Below are 23,901 nucleotides of genomic sequence, written 5' to 3' on the forward strand. Positions count from 1 at the left end.
AAGTGTTCCCTGGCATCACCCTTGAATGGCCTATCTCAAATTTTAAGGTTTGGTTGTCTTGTTCTTGTTCTCAACATCAAAAAAAAATCTTTTTCTCTGTACCCTGTCAACTCCAGTAATTATCTTCAGCAGCTCAATAAGGTTGTTGGTTAGTCTTCTATACGCAAAGGAATACAAGTCTACTCTTCATAAGTGGTCCTCATAATTTCATCTCAAATTTTATTCTGTTGAATCTTCACTGCACCTCCTCAATGTCCTTCCGTGGTGTAACGTCCAGTACCAGGCATGGGGTCTAACCAGGCTCTGTCTAACTGGGCCACTATCCTCGGAACTGAGGCACAGATTGCTGTCAATTGGCTCCATTAGCTGGGTCACACTCAAGACTTCCGAAAGAAGCTTTCCACTCCGAGCTCTGTCAAAGCAAACTGTTACCGGCAGGACAGAAGAAATGCTTCAAGGATGACTTCAAAAGGTTCCCTGACAAAAAAACTGAAATATCTCCACTGACTCTTGGAAATCTCCTGCCCAGACCTAGAGAAGAAGGAGGTAAAAACAATGACTGCAGATGCTGGAAACCAGAGTCTAGATTAGATTGGTGCTGGAAAAGCACAGCAGTTCAGGCAGCATCCGAGGAGCAGGAAAATCAGGATCCTGGAAGGTGTCGCGATCTTGAATATCTCTGATAGTCTCAGGTGGAGGCAGCGTGCAAACAGCAGAAGAATTGTATGAAAATCTGAGCTTACCTTGCATTGACTCCTCAAACACCACCTTCCCCACCAGCAACAAGCGGTGTGGACCCAGCTTCAGACAGTTTAATCACCACAGAACCCTCAACTCTGGAGTGAAAAACAGTTGTACTCAGTCCAAAAGGACAGTCTACGAAGAAGTATAGGTGTCAGTTCACTGGTAGCCCTTTGTAATCCAGACAGTTAGCAAAAACTTCACTTAAATCCAAGAAAGTGATGTCCATGCCCTTGTGCTTAACTACACTGAATTGCTATAAAGGCCAACATTCTATTAAGGGTGGCACAGTGTCTCAGTGGTTAAACTGCTGCCTCAGGGTGCCAGGAACCCGGGCTCGATTCCTCTCTTGGTCGGTGTGCAGTTTGCACATTTTCCCAGAGTCTCGGCAGGTTTCTGCTGGGTGCTCTGGTTTCCTCTCACAATCCGAAGATGTGCAGGTTTGGTGGATTGGCCATGCTAAATTGCCCATAGTGTCCAGACATGTACAAGTAAAAAGTGAGGTCTGCAGATGCTGGAGATCAGAGCTGAAAATGTGTTGCTAGTTAAAGCGCAGCAGGCCAGGCAGCGTCCAAGGAACAGGTAATTCGACGTTTTGGGCATAAGCCCTTCATCAGGATTCCTGATGAAGGGCTTATGCCCGAAATGTCGAAGTTCCTGTTCCTTGGATGCTGCCTGACCTGCTGCGCTTTAACCAGCAACACATTTTCAGCTCCAGACATTTACAGGCCAGATTGGTTAGCCATGGGGAATACAGGGTGGGTCTGAGTGGAACGGGAATGCTCTTCAGACCATTGGTGTAGACTCGGCTAAATGGCCTGCTTCCACACTGTAGGGATTTTACGATTAACTTTCAGGTTACTTCTTGACAGTCCATCTGTTTTAATTCTGCTCACATACAATTTTTTGACAATCATCATGAAGTCCAATGACAACATTAGAACACAGTGTCAGAGAGCCACAGAGTTTTACAGCAAGGAAAACAGCTCTTCACCCTGTCTGCATCTGTCATCAAATAACCATTTAATGTCTCCTCAGGTTCCAGCACTTGGCCCGGTGCCTGGGATGCTTTGAGGCCTGTTCTACCCTTTCAGGCAGTGAGTTTACTGATACCTACCACGCTCGGGGTGAAAAAATGTTTTCCTCAAATCCTCTCTAAACCCCCTGCCTCTCACTTTAAAACTGTGTCCCCTGGTTACTGATACATCTCCAGTCAGAGGGGAAAGTATCACCCTATCCACCCTGTCTATGCCCCTTTGAACTTTGTACAATTCAAGACCCATGCTCAGCCTTCCCACTAGATGAGAAATTCCTAATATCTGCTCCCACATTATTTTGGCAATGTCTCCTACACACTTAAGGAGAAGTAAAGATGGTGACAATTTCTGAAATTCTCCTCTCACCCTCCTGTGATAACATATTTGACACTCCAACCACCCACCCAATTTAGAACATCCAGTTCTAGCCTAATAGAAGATCTATTTTATTATTGGTTGAGACATCAAAAGAAAAGGTGACCTTCCTCACTAACTACCTCCAACTGAGAAATGTAAACAGACTAGTACACATTGTACCCAGTAACACACCCAGAATCACTCAAAAGCCATTATTCTGTGGAGCTGCTGTGATATGCCAAATTTTTTTGAGGTTTGAACGATTTAGCCTACTTGTTTACAAAATTGGCCACTGGATAATGGAATAAGATCCTAATGAGAGTCAATAGTGCACGGACAGAATCTGTGAAAGGAGTATTGAAATTCCCATTCGAAAATTAAGTGATCTTGGAGGAATGTGGAAAGGTAAATAAAGGTAAATCCTTATTTAAAAAGGAATCTATGGGGAGAGGCAGCTGAACGTGGAAAACTATAGCATGGTTGCTAAGAAGGTTCTTGTCAGGGACAATCTGAACATCTAAGAAGTGCTAATTGGTTAGCTGCAATGTATGTTTAGAAATATGAAGTCACGCAAAACTTGGAATTTACTGAGAAAATAAATAAATCTGCATAGACACAAGCCAAACAGGTTGTGTTGAAATTTGAATACAGCTGCCTTCTGAAAGCAAATGCCAATCAGGAATGGGATCTCGGGCTCATCCTGGATACATCCCTCAACCCATCACATGAGATATTCCAGGCTCCATGCCGATGTAGATTTGAGTGCAGCGAATGCTAGAAAATCAACTTGGTTTAGTATGTAACCCTTGATTGGAGTTTACAACATCTATCGTATCAGGCAACTCAGCAGATCTGGGAAAGCAGCCAGGAAATGAGCACATCACAGGCCAATGAGTAGCTGATGACAAAGTAAAGCAAATAGGATGTTAGGCTGTAAGATAATGGTGCTATAGTAGCAGAGGATCCTAGGACAGATGTCTTACTAGAGGCAGAATAGAAGAGAAATTTATAGCACTTAATGTTTACAAAATATACAGACTGTTCTTGTGCAACCCTGAATTATAGAAAAATCGCATTTTAGAAACAGCACTTAAAGCATTGGCAATGTAATTGCATTATAGCCAACACGTGTTAAAAGTTTGCTCTTTAGAAACAACATCTCCAAACCGTCAATCACATTACAGTGAATCTGAATTGGCAAAATGCATATTATAGCAGAACGACCTGTACAGTGAAAAGTATGTAAGTCACCACAATACTGTGCATATATTAATAACAGAAGTCATGAATTTTAAAAAAGTTAAAAATTAAGACAAATTTCATCTTTGTTCAATTCACGGCTCTGAGGTTCAGGAAAAGACAGTACTCACATTCTCCAATGCTGAAGAAAAGTTGCCACCAAAGTAGCCCACGACTTCAGGGCATTGGAATATGGGGCTTGAAGATACTGCAGAAGCTGCCTTTAGGAATCCTGGGCAGCCGGATAGCGGGCTAAACCTGAGGGTTGCCATGTCTCAGGCGAGAGGAGAGGTTGAGAAAGAAAGTCCTTCATAGTAATCTCAGCCAGTGTGGGAACTGAATCCATACTTTTGGCATTACTCTGCATTGTAAGCCAGCCATCCAGTCAACTCAACTAAGACAAAGAATGAATGAAAACAGTTCTTTTTTTCGCAGTTTAGACCTGGTCAACATCGATTTGGAGCAAGTAATTCAAACCTGAACTGGAAAGGACTTTGAGGTACAGAGGCAGTTGAGGACTGGGGTGCAAAATACATGAAGATATGATTCCTCAAATTGCAATGAAGATTGAAAGATGACTAAGGTAGAATTTCTGGGTGCTTGATAGTCACATTGTGTGGTCCATTGATTTAGTATCAGTTACAACCTGCACTTATAAAGGACCTTTAACATTGTGAAACATGCCAAGGCACTTCTAAGAACAATATGAACCAAACATTTGTCACCAAGCCACGTTACAGATATTGGGACAAATAGACATGAAGGTAGATTTTAAATTAGGTTTTAAGAAATAGGAAGAGGTGTGAAGGTTTAAGAAGATAATTCCCAAGTGTAGGGTCCAAGCAGCTGAAAGTACAGCCAATGAGGTTAGTGTGATATAAACTACAGATCCACAAAACTCCAAAATTGGAAAGGTGCAAAGATTGTGGAGGTCTAGAGGAGAGTAAATATAATGGAGGGATTTGAAAATAAGGTTGAGAATTTTAAATTTGAGAATTTCCAGAATTTGGGAGCCAATGCAAGTCAGTGAAGCCAGGTGGAGAAGGGGTGGGGCATTGCTGTTGATGGGTGAACACAACTTGCATTATTTGCTTGGTGCCACTGGGCAGTCAGATCCACCAAAGCAACTCATTTTGTGGCCCAAATAAGGTTTGATTCTAGTGAGAGGGATTTCAAAGCAGCTATGGTCATGGTTGCGATTGGGTGACTGAAGACTCTCATTGACCTCAGTAAGTGGAAAGTCCCATTCTGATAACACCACCATTCAAAGTTGGATGGAGTCTATACAGTGAAGGGTCCACTTGTGTCAGTTCACACATGGAAATGATTGTGCCATTGACATCCCTTTGTTAGATAATACTTCAGTGAGACGTGTGAAATATCATAGGACGTCACACAAATATAAATTGTGGGAATAGCTATATCGACAGTGGTGCTGGGCCTGGAGTGATAGAGTACTGACCCTCATTTTTGAGTCACCCATCTTTTCACCAGGTGAAATAATGTATACTAGGCCCTTTTAGTGATTACAAAGAAAGATTAAGTCAAATGGGTTTGCAACTTTAAAACATATGTATTAATTTATTTAGGTTTTAAAATCTTTGAAATAAATTGGTATAGAGAGAAGCATTTTTCACTGAGGGGTTATGAAGAATCTTGGACTCAGGGATAAAACCTCTGAGTTACAAGATTTTTTTGGTGTCTTTCCAACAATATTTGGCTAGGTAACCCTCCAGCTCTATTTAAGCACCTCATGATTGTGGATGTCTGACTTCACCCATTGGCTTCATTGCCCTACTGTATTCTACAGCTTCTGGAAGCTTCCTTTTTTTGCCTGTTTCCAAGTTGTTCCAGCTCCGAATTAAACCTGTCTGTGCCAGAGAAAAAATCCACAGATAAAACCAAAGAAAACGGTAGTTCTCTGCTACTTATCCCGATGGCAACTAGATTCCTGGGATATCCTAGATTGAAAATTAACGCATTAACTAGCACTCCAAAACATGCCCTTTCATCTGAAAAGTATATGGATACTTCAAGACTTTTACTTCTTTACCAGTTGCTCTTCAGTTTAGCTTGAATCTGGAGAAATTACACCTTTGACCATTTGGCTCTTTTATGAAGCTAAGACAAATTCAATACTGTGAACAAAAACAGAAATTGCTGGAAATTGCTGGAAATCACAGTTAACGGTTCGGGTTCACTGGATTTCTGATTTCTCTTTTCAGGCGCTGAGCTTTGCCAGCATATCCAGAATACCCCGATAGAGATTTAGTTTATTACCTTTACCTTTCAATACATGCACCTTTATCTGAAAGGATACTAAGACATTCCCTTGTTTAATGGTTGCTCTTCAGACTTTGTTTTTTTTCTGGGAAAATTACACACATAGCTTAAACTTCGAATTGGTCAACTTCAATTTACAGACGTTTTGGCTCCCTTACAAAGTTAAGACAGAAACTAATACCAGGTTCTGGGTTGAGTGATGTCATAATATTAAGGACATTAAATCTCACCTTTACTCTTGTGCCCTTATTTGGGTCAAGGTTATCTAGGTCTAAACTTGAGTAGTTCTGGCTTAAAAACATATTACATAGCAACACAGAGACAGAGAAAATGGGAACAGGAGATGGCGATTTGACCCTTTGAGACTACTCTGCTAATTTATGTGATCATGGCTGATCATCAGATTCAGTACCACGTTCTCACTTTCTCTTCATACTCTTTGATTCAAGAAGAATGTCTCACTCCTTGAAAACATTCACTCTTTTGGCCTCTACCACTTTCTGTGACAGGGAATTACACAGGCTCATCACTCTCTGAGTGAAGAAATTTCTCCTCACTTCAGTTCCTAAATGGCCTGCTCCCTATTCTTAGACTGTGATCCCTGGTTCTGCCTGGTCATCAGAAACATCCTTCCTGCATTTACGCTATCTCGCCCTGCTACTTGCAACTAGATATTGTTTTGCATTTTATGCTAACATTGTACAAACCAGTATAAAGATATTTGAATGAAACCTGAATTGCAGTGAAAATGTTCTTTCCAGTGTTTTCATGTTACAGGAGAAATCCTCTGAAAGGCCTGAAATGGATTTAACATATCTGCTGACTTTGTGATTCAAATTGGGATATTGATTGAATGATTTAAAGTTGATATTGTGTTAAAACATGAAAGTTAGTGATAAGATGGAATTCACAATTCAGAAAACAGATGCTCCTAACATTGTGTTTGAAATAACATTCTGTTATTTGAGCAAACACAATAAGTTCTAAGCACGTTGTGCTATTTTGGCACCTGTTTAGGTAATGCCTTGATTTTTCAAAAGCTAATTCTTGAGATGTGGGTGTTAGAGGTAAGGCATGCATTTGCTACACATCCCTTATTGCCTTTATCTAAGAGGGTTTGCCAGGCCATTTCAGAGGTCTGTTGCTATTACTCTGTGGAGAGAAAGGAGTGTCAATGTTTCTGGTCTGGTGTCCCTCAGAAGGTTCTGCTTTTTCTCCACAGGTGCTGCCAGACTTGCTGAGTTTTTCAAGCAAAATTTCTGTTTTTGCATTAAATCATAAAAATCACAAAGTTCTACCAGATCATAGCTCTCATTAGAGATGGTTTAATCTGAGATTGAGAAGGAGACGCTTTCATTGTAACCTTAAGGGTGGCTCAGTAGTTAGCACTGCTTCTCAGGATCAGGAACCCTGATACAATTCCACTCTTGGGTGACTGTGCAGAGTTTACACATTCTCCCCATGTCCATGTCGGTTTCTCCCAGTGCTCTGCTTTCTCCAACAATCCAAACATTTGCAGGTTAGGTGAATTGGCTATGCTGCAGTCAGGGATACCTAGGCTAGGTGGATTGTTAATGGGATTGGAGAGCGGGTTCAGGTGGGATGCTCTTCAAAGGATTGGTGCAAATTCAATGGACTGAATGTCGTCTTTTTGCACGTTAGCCATGATATGGGAGGTGCCAATGTTGGATTGGGGTGGACAAAGTAAAAAAAAATGATACCAGGTCATAGTCCAACGGGTTTACTTTCAATCTTTTATCAGGTGCAATGAGAGAGGGCACGCTGACACAAAGTTTATAGGTAGAAAGATTTGTGAGTTCAAATAAACCCGTTGGACTATAACCCGGTGTCGTGTGATTTTTGACTTTTTGTACACTGTAGAGATTCCATTTTATTACATTGCCTCCATGGATATATGGCAATGGCTTTTGATGATACTCTGCAATGCGAACCAGCCCAACAACCAACTGAGCTAAACGCCAAAATATCATACAGTGTAGAAAAGGCCCTTCAGCCCATCAACTTTGTATTGCCAAAGAAATACTGCCACCTATACTAGTCCCACTTTCCTGCACGAGACCCATAGCCTTAAGTGTCAGGACAGCTGTATAAAACTCAGTTTATTCTCCAAGGTGTTGCCCAGGTAAACATAAGTAAGCACTCACGTGATCAAACAGCAGCACAGATATTCAAAGGGTCCTCTATAGGTAAAGGGGGAAATGGCGCATGCGTGTTATCAACCTTACTGCTTCCCGGGACTGGGGGGGGAGGCGCTCCTTGCAGCGTTTAGTTCGCATGCGGATTCTTCGTCGCCTTGACACGTCCGTGAAAACGCATGCGCTTTCGCCGTTGCTGTTGCCAAGAACGCAGGCGCCTCCACGGCCGTCCCGGCGAGCCGGCAACAACGCATGTGCCTAACACCGGGAATGTCGGCGGGGCCGGCAGTGGCGCATGCGCCTTGACGTTCCTCGCCGGGTTTTTTGGGGGGAGGGGAGGAGTCACGTGCCTGGCAGTACCGCCGCGGTCGGTTTAGAATCCTGGCGCTGTTTGAATGCGGCGCGCGCGCTGTGTCCCCTCCTCTCCCCGTCACACACAGCGGCCGCCGGGGGGGATCGTCTGACCGAGGGAGGTCTTCCTCACACTGCCGTTATGTAGGTTAGACACAATTCTGGATCAGTGGTGCTGGAAGAGCACAGCAGTTCAGGCAGCATCCGAGGAGCAGCGAAATCGACGTTTCGGGTAAAATGTCGGTGCAAAAAGAAACCACCCCGCCTTGGCCTAGGGGGAAGACCATGGGGCTGGGGCTGGGAGGTAGAATGGGAGGGAATGGGGAAGAGGGAATGGAGCTGGCTGGTGGGTGGGATACTGCGAGGTGGCAGCATGGCCAGGGATGTCAGGAAGGAATGTGGAGATGGCAGCCCTGCCAACTGGGAGAGGTGTACAGATGATTGATTGGGAGAAAGTGAGGACTGCAGATGCTGGAGATCAGAGCTGAAAAAATGTGTTGCTGGAAAAGTGCAGCAGGCCAGGCAGCATCCAAGGAGCAGGAGCCCTTCTTCAGGAATGAGGTAGGGCTCATGCCCGAAACGTCGACTCACCTGCTCCTTGGATGCTGCCTGACCTGTGCTTTTCCAGCAACACATTTTCAGCAGATGATTGATTGGACTTACCACGAAACAGTGCATCGTGTTTTGCGTGTTACACGGTAGATTGCACCATACCGAGTTCATCAGGGTAGCAGGACAGAGTACAGAGTACTGCGTTACAGCTGTAGAGGGTGAGATCAGAAATCTGATAACAACGGAAAAGAAGCTGTTCTTAAATCTGTTCATACCTGTATTCAAATGTTTACATCTTCTGTCCGATGGGAGAGTGTATAACTGGAGTGGAAGAGGTCTTTGATTATGTTGGTTGCTTTTCCAAGGCTGAGAGCAGTATAGATGGAGGCAATGGATGGAAGGCTGATTTTCAAGATGGGCTGCGCTGTGTTTCTTGCAGTCTTGGTAAAAACTGTTTCCAAACAATGCATCCAGATGGACTGCTTTCTATGATGGATCTATAAAAGTGGTAAAAGTTCTTACATAGAACATAGAACAATACAGCACAGAACAGGCCCTTTGGCCCACAATGTTGTGCCGAACATTTGTCCTAGCTTAAGCACTTATCCATGTACCTATCCAATTGCCACTTAAAGGTTACCAATGATTCTTCCTCTGCCACTCCCACATGCAGCGCATTCCATGCCCCCACCACTCTCTGGGTAAAGAACCTACCCCTGACATCCCCCCATACCTTCCACCCTTCACCTTAAATTTATGTCCTCTTGTAACACTCTGTTGTACCTGGGGAAAAAGTCTCTGACTGTCTGCTCTATCTATTCCCCTAATCACCTTAAACCTCTATCAAGTCACCCCTCATCTTCGCCGTTCCAGTGAGAAAAGACCTTACACTCTCAACCTATCCTCGTACGACCTATTCTCCATTCCAGGCAACATCCTGGTAAATCTCCTCTGCACCCTCTCCAAAGCTTCCACATCTTTCCTTGACATTCACCCTTTTGTGTCAGCCAGGTCTTCTTGTGGACATGCTGCATTTTGTTAGCCTCCTGAGGAAGTAGAGATGTTGTTGTGTTTTCTTGACAGCTGTGTCAAAATGGGTGGACCAGGTAGGTTGTTGGTGATCATTTCTCCCAGGAACTTGGTGCTGTCGACCCTCTCCACCTTAGCACCATTGATGCAGACAGGGGAATGTCCTCCACTCCACAGTGGTGGTAGCACCAGAAAATGTAAATTGTAAGTGGAATTGGGGTGTAATTTGGTCTCTCATTCATGAGTATATAAGGATTATAGTAGGGGGCTTGAAGCAAGTGGGGACATCAGATCGTAGTAAGCCAAGGTTAAAGGCGTCCATGAATGTTCCCGCCAGCTGGTTCACACAGGATCTGAGTTCATGGCTGAGCACTCTATATGGGCCAGTTACTTTCTGTGGGTTCAGTCTTGGGAAGGCTGATTTAATATCTGCAGTGGTGACTAGGTACAGGTGCATTGGGAGGCTATTGGGATAGATGGCATTGTTTCACTGACTTTCTGTTCAAAGTGAGCAGATGGCAGAGTTTGGAGAGAATTTTGGGCTAAGAAGCAGAAGATGTGAGAGTGGCATAGCTGTGGTGGATTGAAATGGCAGGGCTTGGGATGGGGTCAGATGGCATTGCTAGAGAGGAGCATTGTAGCTTGGAGGCTAATGGAAAGTTGAGTAAATTTAGGAATTTATGAATGATAGAAATGAGGGAAGTGAAGAAATGATTTCCAGACTGAATGTTGTTTATAATTACTGCGCAGTCTAAGGCTGCATTTCCATTGTTACTGCACTCTTGAGTCTGGCTCTTAGAAACTTGAACACTGGTGACAAAATTGTGGAAATTTTTAATCCTGTTATCGTGGAGGGAGATAATTGTTTTCTATGTTTGCACAACTGTTCTCTCCACAGTTTTTAACTTAAAGGCTAAAACTTATAAAAATTTAAAAGTTCGCTGGTACAGAAGAGGTCTGTCAGTAGCTGTTTTTGTCCTGATTCTATTCGAAGTGTTTTGTGACTGATGGAGAATTGATGCCTAAGATATTGATTTCACTTTTTGCTTTGCAATACTGCACATTCTGCTTTGCATTTCAAGAGTGCTCAGTGTCTACATTGTTTAAACAACATATATTGACTGTACCTGAGTTTGAAATGTGTTTAGCAACTTATGGGAACTCAGTCTTCAGGAACTGGTTCAACACTTAATCCACTTTGTGGTCAAAGCAAGAGTGGGTGTTAGCCTGGCTTCTTCGAAGGAATTTAGGTTTCTACAACCTGGTCTTGGGTATTGTTGTACATTTCAGTTTAACATTCATTGAAGTGAAAATCACCATGTACAGATGATAAAATTATACTTTAAATGTAATATGCAGTAGATGTTTAAGATTTCACTTCAGAGTTTATAGATATTTTGTGGAGCTTCAGAGGATTATAAAGTTTGAACCAGCATACCTAATGCTTTTGTGAATCTCAAGATATGTTCATAATGCCTTCAGTTTAGATCTGTTCAGCAATGAGGCAAGATTATGAAAAAATGGGGTTTTTCACAGCGCCAAGTTCACAACGTAAACAGCTCTAATCAGTAAGTAGTTCACCTTGCAATTGCATTTCCTGAGTTGGGCTGAATTAGAAGCTCAAGTTGTCAAGTATAGAGATCCCCTTTGGGTATCCCATCTTATTCTCCAAGTGAAACCATACTGGAGTATTTGGACGATTCTATTATTCTGTTTGGTCAGATGGGTGTGATTTTGACTTTACAAAACGAAATAGTAAGACCAAATGGTTTGATTTTGCTTGTTGCTCCCTCTGTAAGTTTATTTTGGAATTTTTATGAATCCAAAATATTGTATCACTTATTCTGGACACTAACATTTTGAAGTTGCTTTTCCCATGACCTTATCCCAATCCCACATACCAGACCTTGTTACTACATGGTCTGCTATTACATACAATCCATTGTTAGGCACTAATACTCCCCATTGATTCTCTTAGTCTAATTGTTATCCTCTCCTTTGTCCAACAGCGCTCTCCTTCAGCTCTATTTCCACTTATTGTTTACTCCTTAACCATCCCCCCCCCCCTTTATCTTTTGCATGAAAACCAACTTGTTTCTAGCTACCATCCCTTTTGAGGAAGAGTCAATGGACCTGAAGCACTAACTCCAATTTCTGTCCACAGATGCTGCCAGACCTGTTGAGCTTTTGCAGCAATTTTGGTTTTTGTTTCTGATTTCCAACATGTGCAGTTCTTTTGGTTTTTAATACTTTGAGGCTGCTTGGAGGAATTGTCCTTCACCTGTGCTTGCAATGTAACTCAAGTGTGGTGCCATATCTCTTTCGAAAAGTGTTCCAGGATTTAATTTAACTGAATAGGGTGCCGACACTGATGTGTCAGTAGCAGCTGAGTGGCAGGGTGGACAATGAGGAGGATGCAGGGATGTTTCTGTGATTTGGACAAGTTGACTCTGGGCAAATATATGGAAGATGGAATATAACATTAATCCATGTGAGGTTATCCACCTTGGTAGCAAACAAAAAGGCAGATTATTATCTGGATGGCAATAAATTTAGAAAGGGGGAAGTGCATCAGGACTTTGGTGCCCCTGTACACCAGTTGCTGAAAGTAAGCATGCAGGTGCAGCAGGTAATGAAGATGGCAATGGTGTTAGTCTTCATAATGAAAGGATTTCAGTACAGGAGCAGGATTGTCTTGCTGCAATTGTACAAGGCCTTGGTGAGACTAAATCTAGAGTATTATGTGCAGTTTAGGTCTCCTTATGAGGATGGATATTCTGGTTAGGGAGGGAGAACAACAGAGGTTTGTCAGACTGATTAAAAACTATTTACTGCTGATGCTGTAAATCAAAAACAAAAACAGAAATTACTGGAAAAGCTCAGCAGACCTGGCAGCATCTGTGAAGAGAAATCAGAGTTAACGCTTCCCGTCTGTGACCTCTCCTCAGTTCCGAAAAGGGGTCACAGGACCTGAAATGTTAACTCTGGTTTCTCTTCACAGATGCTGCCAGGCCTGCTGAGCTTTTCCAGCAACTTCTGTTTTGCCAGTCTGATTTCTGGAATGGAAGAAAGTGAGGACTGCAGATGAAGGCTGTATGAAGGGCTGAATGGCCTGTCAGAAAGTCATTGAGTTGGGAAATGATCAGGGAATCAAGGGTTATGGGGAAAAGGCAGGAGAATGAGGTTGCGAGCCCTCATTCCTGATGAAGGGCTTATGCTCAAAATATTGATTCTCTTTCTCCTTGGATACTGCCTGTCAGCCGTGCTTTTCCAGTGCCATGCGTTCGTTTCTAATCTCTAGCATCTGCAGTCCTCACTTTCTCCTCCCTGAGAAACATATCAGCCATGATTGAATGGCAGAGCAAGGCTGACTGGCCTAATTCTGTTCCTATATCTTATGGGCAGCTCCTGTTAATATTTTCTATGTTTCTGTGTATACTTTATATTCATGAAAAAAAATTTTGCATGGCAGAATAAGTGATTTTGAGTTCCACTCCTATTGAAAAAATTGCGTTGCTGGCTAACAATTTAGCTTAAGACCTGAGATTGAATTGATAAATTGGAAGGATATAGAGATTGACAACTATATTGATCTTTATATAGGGGATAAAGTAGCTACCAGCTAATGGTGGCTGAATAAAGCAAATGCATTCTATTAAATAGGGTTACAGGATTTCTGAAAATCATACACTACTCTGTGGGGCAGCGTTTTGAAATTTGATTAATTTTCAGTGACATTAGAATTTTTCAACTTGGTTGAATGTTTATTCTGAGCAGGGTAATAGAAAGTGAAGGAGCAATGTTTCAAGTGTAGTTGGATGATGGATATTAATAGTAACAGCTGTGGTGCAATGTACTTTGTGGCAAATAATCTTATCTTCAGAGCTTCTTTCAAATACATTGAAACAAATTATTAAATTGTAACTCTTCATGACTTTATCTTTGATATTATTTGTAATAATGTTTCAAAAGTTGGGGAATCTCTACGACTGGCCATTGTAATTTGGGTAATGTTGCTGTTTTATAATTGGAGGAATATATATACTATATTGTATAATATTTTCTGCTAAGGTGTAATTTATTTCTTTAGTAAGATTTTTAAAAATTCAGTTAAAACATAGCTTGAGGTCACTTAGTGTTAGTAAAGTTCCTTATGAGAATATGGTTGTAGATAGAAAGCATAGAGCATGAACTGCGGTGAAGTCACTTCCTGTTCCTTTTCTCAGGGGTGGTAGATAGGGTCTAACTCGATGTGTTTGTTGATAGAGTTCTGGTTGGAATACCATGCTTCTAGGAATTCTCGTGTGTCACTCTGTTTGATTTGTCCTAGGATGGATGTGTTGTCCCAGTCGAAGTAGTGTCCGTCCTCATCAAACAAGCAGACAAAACACGTCCAGAAGCCCTAGCCACTCTCCTCTACATCAAAAACATCTCTGAAATGACTGCCAGTCTACTCAGAACCTTTGGCATCATGGGAGCCCACAAACCCACCAACACACTAAAACAGCAGCTAATGAACTTGAAAGACCCTATACAGATAACAAGCAAATCTAATGTCATCTACAAAATACCTTGCAAGGACTGTAACAAACACTGCATTGGACCAACAAGCAGAAAACTAGTCACCAGGATACATGAACACCAACTAGCCACAAAGAGACATGACTCTGTCTCACTAGTATCCTTACATATAGATGAGGAAGGACACTACTTTGACTGGACAACACATCTATCCTAGGACAAATCAAACCGAGAGAGACACGAGAATTCCTGGAAGCATGGCATTCCAACCGGAACTATATCAACAAACACATCGAGTTAGACCTCATCTACCACCCCCTGAGAAAGGGAACAGGAAGTGACTTCACCACAGGAAATGACATCACCAACCCAAAGAAACCCAAACATATAAATTGAGAACAGGAATTTTCAGCATAGCTTTGCCTGAGGCCCACTGAAGATGTTACCTAGTAGGGTAACGAAACATCTGGAAATGAACCTTCCAGCTCTGCGAGCAAACTACATCCAAAACCTCAACCTGAGCTACAAATCTTCTCAAAACTCGTAAAGCAATTACTTGTGTTTGACTGCATTTTATGCTTTTAATGCCCCTTGAAAGAACATTTTTTTAATGCACTGTTAACCTACATTCGCTTCTGAGGGCAACAACACTGATGGTAGCAGAACTGTCTTAAAGTAGCTGTTTGCATCAAGACCAGTACGGTTCATATGGAGAGACATTAGTAATGTGTAGCCCACATTATTACTTTTAAAATGCAATTTACTAGATTGAGAATTGGCAAAAAAGAAAAAGCTTGATAGTAGCATAGTGAATATTTGAAAATACAGAATATGTGATAGCTAAAAGGTTTAGTCTTTTTATTGAACAACCAAGTTGCATAAGTTAAATAAATAGAGGCATGCCCTTTGCCATGGGAGCATGAATGGTAGCCAGTCTTAAGCGCACACCCCAGGGTGCTTCTTTATGTTGAACTGTAGAATTTTTTTAGTGTACACATAATATGAGAGCTTTTGTGTTCTTTTATTTCTGCAGTGATTTACCCCTGCTAAAAATGAGTTTGCGACTTTGAGGAGCGGTTGGTGTATGTTTGTGCAGGGTATGACAGGTTGGCCATGGTCTTCAATTCATTGCTGAAGTTGGTTCAGAGGCAGACCTACACCTGTCTATCCCATCAATATGGCCTTTACCTCTGCTTTGGTGGATTAGTGCTCATGATTGTGTCAGGCTTTCAGTTTGGAGAGGTAAGGAACTTGCAAAGTTATGCATAATTACAAATGTAATCAGTTACTATGGGCAAATTTAGCTAAATGAGCCTCCCATGTGTAACCATATTTTTATTCCAAAGGTATTTTCTTCAGAATTGGTTAGAACAAGTTTGAGAGATCATGCACATGCCACTTAGCTTCCACTTTTCAAACCATGCTTTGTTTTGATAGATCAAATAAGATTCGTATTATAATTAACAAAGTATATAGTAGGAGTAAGTGAGGAATACAGATGCTGGAGATTAGAGTAGAGAGTGGGATGCTGGAAAAGCATAGCAAGTCAGCTGCATCTGAGGAGCAGGAAAATCGACATTTTGGGCAAAAGCCCTTCATCTGGAATGAGGCTAGAAGCCTCAGGGGTGGAGAGATAAATGGGAAGGGGTAGGGCTGGTGTGGAAGGTAGCTGAGGGTGCAAAGGTGGATGCATATGGGGATAAAGGTGATAGGTCGGAGGGGAGGGTGTAGCAGATAGATGGGACAGGTCATAAGGGCAGTGCTGAGCTGGAAGGTTGGAACTGGGATAAGGTGGAGGGAGGGGAAATGAGGAAACTGGTGAAATCTGCGTTGATGCCATGGGGTTGGAGGTTCCCCAGGTGGAAGATGAGGCATTCTTCCTCTAGGTGTCGGGTGATTGGGGAGTGGTGATGGAGGAGGCCCAGGAGCTGCATGTCCTTGGTGGAGTGGGACGGATGAGTTGAAGTGTTCGGCCACAGGATGGTGGGGTTGGTATATGGGGGGGACCCGGAGATGTTCTCTGAAGCGCTCTGCAAGTGTCCTGTCTCCCCTATGTAGAGGAGACCGCACTGGGAGCAATGGAGGCAGTAAATGACATGTGGAAGTGCAAGTAAAACTCTGGATGTGAAGTGCTCCTTTGGGGCCTTGGAGAGAGGTAAGGGGGGAGGTGTGGGTGCAGATTTTGCAATTCCTGCAGTGGCAGGGGAAGGTTCAGGGAAGGGAGGGTGGGTTGTTGGGGGGTCGTGGACCTGACGAGGTCGTCTTGGAGGGACCAGTCTTTATGGAAAGCAGATAGAGGTGGGAAGGGAAATATATCTCTGATGGTGGGGTCTGTTTATAGATGGCGGAAATGGCGGAGGAGTACATAGGAGTGTCACTTGATAATTCTGACCTAAGTGACCATTACAGTTGTTTGTAGTATTCCACTTTCTCTTGGCAATTTTTTGCACTGCACCAGAATAAACTAATGTTGTAGCTTCAGTAATTTATTTTACAACTGTAATGAAATTTGTGATAACAGTATAGCATAGAAATGTACGTTTGAAATTTTTGATTTTTTTATTTCTCCAGGCCTTACGCCTAATGGTAACCTTTTAGCTTGCCAAACTAAATAGAATGCTAAATAAATTAATTTATCAATTTTTGTGGATTTCTTTTGAAATTCTATTTGATTGAAGTTGGATTTCTCCTGATAATTAAGTAGACTGTAAATTAGAAACACAATCTTTTTGTGCCTATTTTATATCTCAATTTTAAAATAATCTTGGTCAGCTATGAAATAAAAACAGCAAAATGCTGAAAACTCTCAGCATTACCTGCAGCAGCTGTGGAGAGGTTAACATTCCAGGTGGGTAACCTCTCGTCTGAACTGGGCACCACTCCTTGGGATGATTAAGTTAATCGTGGAAAAATAGTAGGGTAGATTTACTGGAATACTACCTGGACTCTAAGGTTAAATTATGAGGTGTGATTTAACATACTCAGATTGTGTAACCCTGAAAATCAGAAGATTAAGAGTGTTCTGACCATAGTTTAGAAGATGGATTGAAAGAAACTGTTGATTTTTTTAAGGAGTCTAGAATAATAAGATATGGACAAAAACTTAGAGCTAGACTTTTCAGAAGTAAAATTAGACACATGTTTTTTTTCTGCAAAAGGTAGAAATGTGGAACTCTCTTCTTCAGGTATTGGGTCAATTATTATTTTGGTTGAATTTTGTTATCTAAAGTAAGCAAATGATTTGAGGCAAAGACAGATCTGTGGAATTAGGTGACATGGCTACCATGATCTTATTGAATGGCAGAGCAGGCTTGAGGGCTAATTGGTCTTCTCCTATTCCTATGTACAGATACAAAAATGGTCAAATAATTGTTCTTTGTGAATTCTTACTTTGCTCTTCACGTTATTCTACTGATTGCCTTGCTAGTTTCTAATTTTTTACATTTAGAAATTTGGGGCACTGGAATAATCTATGATTTTAATAATATTGATTGTTAATGGTTTAGCTCTTGCTTTCGTATTGTCCTGATATGGAAGCTTTACAGTTTCACCTTTCACAGTGGAGTAGATTTCTCACAAGCTTCTTCAGACTGTTTCAATCTAAAATTCCTCCTGGGCCTTAATATTACACCTGGCTATTACTGAGTCTGGAATATAATCCCGTTTAATTGACATTTATAGCTCAAGATATTTAATTTCTCATGCATCTCGTAAAGTTAAACTTTTGTGCATTAGGACAATTTTCTTAAGATTTCATTGAACTGTATAGGAAAATGTTTTGTATGTAAATGGAAAATATTCTAAATTTATTTTTCAATTTGATTATTTTTTCAAGGTTGTCTTGGAATGGAGCAGAGACCAATATCATGTCATGTTTGATTCTTATCGTGATAATATGGCTGGAAAATCGTTCCAAAATAGGTAAAATACAGGGAGTCTCAGATACTTGGTTACTTGTTTTGAATCTTGCAGATTGCAAATGAAAGAATTGAACACATTAAAATATGATCAATCTTTCTTTCTGTCTGTTTTGTTGGTAGGTTTCTTCAGTGATTGGCTATTAAAGGGGCACATCAGTTGTTCCTTTGCGATTGAAAGTAATGTATGTTCAGATATATTTAAGCAAAGTGCTGATTTTTAATCAGGAATGCTCCAAGAAATGGTGAACATACCCTTGTGTTAAAGTTAAAACTTAAAAAGAAAGATGTGTATTTATATAGCTGCGTTCATGACCTTAATGTCTCAAAGTACTTTAGGACCAAATAGTACATTTTGAAGAGTATTTATTGTTGTGACCTAAGAAAGAGGTGACAGCCGCTTAGCACACTCCCACAAAGTATAGTATGACACTGATGAAATAATTTATTGATTGAGGGATAAATATTGACCAGGAACCCTTGCTGTTCAAAATAATGCCATAGGATCTTTTAAATCCACTGAAAGAAGACTTGTCCTTAATTTAACACAGAGGATTTCATCTGCAACATCACAAACTCTCTCAGTTCTACACCAAAGTTCCTGCCTCAAGTTTGTACTTCAGAGTTTAGAGTATGGCATGAATCCACAACCTTTCGACTCGGACAAAATTATTTCCAATGAGTGTCAGCTGGCACATGTTGCAATGAAAGATGGGTTAACATTGCATCAGTATATGTACAGTATACATTGGCAGGCTTGGAGACCATATGGGTGCCAAATAAAGAAAATAAAGTTTACTCTAGTGCATACAGTATAGAGTTTGAGGGAGTGGTTAAATCATTTGGTAAGAAAAAAAGGTTTTTGCTCAGAATTTTGAAAGGATCAGTTATCTTCAGCTTAGATGTGCTAATCATTGAAAGAATGCTTCAAGCAAACTATTCAAATGTATTAAAATTTAGTTGAGTTTGTGTGCACAGCTACTTTCCAGATGTTTTGGGGAGAGTAAAGCTCACAGGTTGTATGCTACCTCAACTGAAATATGCTTAAAATGATTGTGACATTGTACCACTTTTCAAACACTTGGAATAACAGAAAAGCACTGAAATATTAACCAATTGTTTAAAAGTTGATGAAATTAATTGCACTATTATGTAAGTAATAGTAATGTACTTTACAGAAAGGTTTTGTTCTCCAGCATATTGAAAAGTATCATTCCGTAAGTATATATAACTATTGGAATAAGTGTAATAATTTTATACTTTTTATGTATTAGGTTGTGTCTGCCAATGCCAATTGATGTGGTCTATACATGGGTGAATGGTACAGATCCAGGTTTGCTGAAGGAACTACACGAAGTAAGAGAACAGATGAAGAATGACCAGCAAGCACTGAAGTGTGTTTTTCCTTTAAGCATTTAATGTTTGTTTTGGCAGCAGTTTACAAATTCTGGTTTTCCATCCTCTTATTGTCCAGGTTTCTGTCCAGATCTGAAATAAGTTACACTAGTCATTGCTATGTTACTGGACTAGTATTACAGGAGGTGAAGGTTCTGATCCTATACTTGAGACTTTGAATTTAATGTAAAAGAAATAAATGAACTACTGGCTAAAGTTGTTTCAAATCTGGATGAATTGTTCTGAGGTAATGGGGTCACTAAAAATATCAGAGAAACAAACCTAATACCCTTACCTTTTCTGTGACTCCACAACAACCTGGTTGACTCTAAGATGCCCCATGTGGCCTAGCCAGCAACATTTCTCACAGGCATCTTCATCTGAGAATTAATTAAAGGACTGTATATAGGTATAAAAGTTAGTACTGTATATTTAAATCTAAGTATGCTAAAGTACGAATATGATGAACACATCAGTGAAATTATATTACACACCTACAGTTGCTGGTCTGAATTTTTTGATAATTCTCATTATTCACATTTTCATAATTATCATATGATACATTGTTAGGTAAATTATAAATGATATGGTTGTTGGAAGTCAATCATTTCAGCTATCCAACTTCCTCAGGGTAGTGTTCTATCCTTCAAAATCCTTTGTTGCACACTCGCAGCCACGTGCCGGCACCTAACTTCCACTGGATATTGAAAGGATGATTCCTCTTGTGGAAGAATCTAGAAGTAGGAGTCATTGTTTAAAATTATGGGGTCCCCATTTAAAACACTGACGAGGAATCTTTTTTCAAAGGTTGAGTCTTTAGAATTTCTTTCCCCAGAGGGTAGTGAATGGAGAAACTTAAAATAATTAGGCAGTGATACATTCTTGTTTACAAAGATGATGAATGATTATTGGAGGTATTTATGGATGTAGAGTTGAGGGCAAAATTAAATCAGCCATGATCTTGCTGAGTGGCCTGTTTAAGGGGCCTATTCTTGTTCTTCGTCCATATTGGGCTTAACTTGATGTGATAAGTGCAAGTAACATTCACACCACGCAAGTACAAGCAACGATCATTTACAACAAGACAAAATCCAGTCATTCCCCCTCGACTTTCATTAGACCATAGATAGCGGAGCAGAACTCAGCCATTTGCCCAGTTGATTCTGCTGTATTGTTTGATCGTGGCTATTTTTCTCAACTCTTCACTCTGAGGCACTGCCCTCGGTTGTAGTTTCTCCTACGATTGGAAGCACCTTGTCCATGTCCAATCTGTCCAGGCTTCTCAGTATTCTGAAAAGTTTCAATCAGATCTCCTGTCACCCTTCTAAACTCCATGGAGTACAGAATCAGAGTCCTCAACCTCTCTCTGCATATGACCAATCCTTCATTCCTGAGATCATTTTGGACCCCCTCCAATGCCAGCACAGCCTTCCTTAAGTACCAAAACTGCTCACAATATTCTGACCAGAGCCTGATATTGCCTAAGCAGTGCATCTCTGCTGATTGTATTCTAGCCCCTCGAAATGAATACTAATGTTACATTTCTCTTCCTAATTGTCAATGAACCTGAATGTTAACCTTAAGAGAATCCTGAACCACGGTGCCTAAATCCCTTTGTGCTTCAGATTTCCAAAGCCTTTCCCTATTGAGAAAATAGTCTGTGCATCTATTCTTCCTACCAAAGTGCATAATCTCTCATTTTCCTACATGGTATCCCTTCATCCACTTCTTTACCCATTCTCCTAGTCTCTCCAAGTCCTTCTGCAGCCAAACCCACTTCCTCAACACTATTTGTCTCTTCATGTATCTTTTATCTCTTTGTTTCATCTGCAAACTCAGCAACAGTGCACACAGTTCTTTTGTCCAGATCGTTAATGTATAACGTGAATAGTTGCGGTCCTGACACGATCCCTGTAGAATTCCACTAGTCACTGTCTGCCATCCTGAAAAAGACTGCTTTATCTCCACTCTCTGCATTCTCCCAATCAGCCAATCCTTTGTCCATGTCAGCACCTGCCTCTAGCACAGTGGGTTCTGAGCTTATTTAGGAGCCTCCTGCATGGCACCTTATCAGAGGCCTTCTGGAAATCTAAATTGATCGTGTCCACTTGTTCTCCTTTGTCTAACTTGTTCATTGGCTCCTCAACAGTTCAACCTGTCAGCCATGACGTTCTGTTGATGAAGCCGTACTAACTGAAATCCCAAATTTACTATGTACTTCCAAGTACTCTGCAATCTCCCCTTAATAATGGATTCTAAAACCTTGCTAATGACTGAGGTCCGACTAATCTGTCTATAATTTCCTGTCTTTTGCCTCCCTCCCTTCTTAAAGGTTTCCCAATCCTCTGGCCTCCCACTAATCTTTACCAATCTTCACTACATTGTATGCTTTTACGCTGTTCCTGACTTCTGTTGTCAGACCTGGTTGTCTCATCCTCCCCTCATTTTCCTGGAATGAATTTTTGTTGTACCATCTGAATTATTTCCATTGCTGCTATCATGTTTCCTCTGCAAGGGTCCTCCCCTTTCAATCAACTCTGCCAGCTCCTTCCTTGTGTCTTTTTAGTTACCTTTCCTCAATTGTAATATTGTTATATCTGATTCCAGCTTCTCCCCCTCCAAACTGCAAGGTGAATTCTATCCTGTTATGCCGCCAAAGCGTTCCTTTACCTTAAACTTCCTAATCAAGTCTGCCTCATTATACATCACCAAATCCAGAATTGCCTGTTCCCTACTGGACTCCACCACAAGCTTCTCCAAAAAAAATCTTGTAAGAATTCCACAAATCCCTTTTCTTGAGATCTGCTCTCGATCTGAATTTCTTGGTCAATCTGCATATTGAAATTGCCCATGATTATTTTAATAGTGCCTTTCTAAAATGCCCTTTTTAAGTTCTGATTTATTTTCTTCCCTACATCCTGACTACTGCTAGAAGGCCTATACATAACTCCCATCAAGAATCTTTTTCCTTTGTTGTTCCCTAACGCTACCACGCAGGCTCTATACCTATGATGATGATCACTTTGTTATTGATTAAATTTCATTTCTTGCTAGAGGGCATCTTTGCCCATCTACCTGTCCTCTTCATAGGACATGTATCCTTGGGTATTTAGTTCCCAACCCTGATTGCCTTGCAGCCATTTTTCTGTGGTACCCACAACATGGTACCTGTCAGTTTCACCGTGTGCTCTCAAGTTTATTTACCTTATTTGATATACTGTGTGCATTTAATTGCAACATCCTTGGTCCTGTGTTGACCATGAGCCCCCACCCCCCAATAGTTGTCCCTTTATCTGTTGTGCCTGAAGTTAGATTCTTGAGTCTTTCCATACTGTCTGTCCGATTACTTACAGTTCCATTGCTGACTGGTCCACTGTTAAAAGCATGAAGGGTTACTATTGAGCAGGCAGAGGTTGGGAAACTGCAGTGGTAACTTGCTACCTGACTCCTTAAAGCCTGTCTACCATTTACAAGCACAAAGTTAGGAGTATAAAGGCATACTCTCCACTTACCTGAATTAAAACAGTTTTAACAGCACATGAGAAGCTGGACACCGTCCGTATAAAGCAGCCACATGTTGGCCTCCTATTGAAACCATTAATATTGATTCCAACCACCACTGATTGTACATACTATTGCCACTATCTACAAGATGCACTACAACTAACCAAGGCTCCTCTGAAAACACTTTCCATACCACCAACCTTTTCATATATAGAAGGACAAAAACAGCAAATATGTGGATCAGCGCCACTTGTAAGTTCCCTGCAAAGCCCACTTCATGTATTGTCTTTGAAATATATTGCCAGTTCTTCATCGTTGCTGGGTAAAAATCCTGGAACTTCCTCCATGTACTTTCAGCACTTGGACTTCAGTGGTTCTAGAAGGCAGCACACCACTACTACCTAAGGGCATTTAGGGATGGATAATAAATGCTGTCCTAGCTAATGGCCCCCACATCCTATGATTTTGTTTTTAAAAAATAGCATAAATTGTAAATCTAAATATAATTTATGAATTTTTGAGATAGAAGCTTAAGGTCCTGTTTGTGTATGTATTTGGTCCTGGTCTCATTTACCATAATTAGTTTGAAGAAATAGATTTTTAAATTTTTTCTACTAACAAATTCCCATCTTCCTTATTTTTAGGGAGAGTCTTGGAAATGCCACAGAAGCCACTAAGCAAACGTAAGTTATTTGATCTTAAATTTCACAGCACCTTTAATTCTTTAATAACTGATTATGTTGGTATTTTAGCACGATGTAATTTCAGCATACTGTGGATACATTGGATGGCAATCTTGCTGATGAAATGATGATTGCC

At 41.0% G+C, this 23,901-nt stretch overlaps 1 protein-coding gene and 1 long non-coding RNA gene across 5 annotated transcripts in view; one reads left to right on the forward strand and one right to left on the reverse strand.

Moving 5' to 3' along the window:
* Positions 1 to 7,943, reverse strand: part of LOC132824610 (uncharacterized) — a 31,689-nt gene extending 23,746 nt beyond the window's left edge. Inside the window, exon 1 of the long non-coding RNA XR_009645686.1 lies at positions 7,823 to 7,943. This is a non-coding gene — a long non-coding RNA (uncharacterized LOC132824610). The remainder of the gene's footprint in view (positions 1 to 7,822) is intronic.
* A 236-nt stretch (positions 7,944 to 8,179) lies between these two features.
* gnptab (N-acetylglucosamine-1-phosphate transferase subunits alpha and beta) overlaps positions 8,180 to 23,901 on the forward strand; it is an 86,034-nt gene continuing 70,312 nt past the window's right edge. The window contains exons 1-5 of one of the 4 annotated variants that reach the window (XM_060839599.1): positions 8,180 to 8,403; positions 15,300 to 15,508; positions 18,102 to 18,187; positions 19,458 to 19,577; positions 23,727 to 23,765. In XM_060839599.1, coding sequence (XP_060695582.1) covers positions 15,380 to 15,508; positions 18,102 to 18,187; positions 19,458 to 19,577; positions 23,727 to 23,765 — 374 coding nt within the window. In that variant the 5' untranslated portion in view covers positions 8,180 to 8,403; positions 15,300 to 15,379. Of the gene's footprint in view, positions 8,404 to 15,299; positions 15,509 to 18,101; positions 18,188 to 19,457; positions 19,578 to 23,726; positions 23,766 to 23,901 lie in introns of those variants that run through there. The other 3 variants (XM_060839598.1, XM_060839600.1, XM_060839601.1) reach the window with 3 other exon arrangements.

The sequence above is a fragment of the Hemiscyllium ocellatum genome, chromosome 19 (assembly GCF_020745735.1).
Source record: "Hemiscyllium ocellatum isolate sHemOce1 chromosome 19, sHemOce1.pat.X.cur, whole genome shotgun sequence".
Lineage (NCBI taxonomy): Eukaryota > Metazoa > Chordata > Chondrichthyes > Orectolobiformes > Hemiscylliidae > Hemiscyllium > Hemiscyllium ocellatum.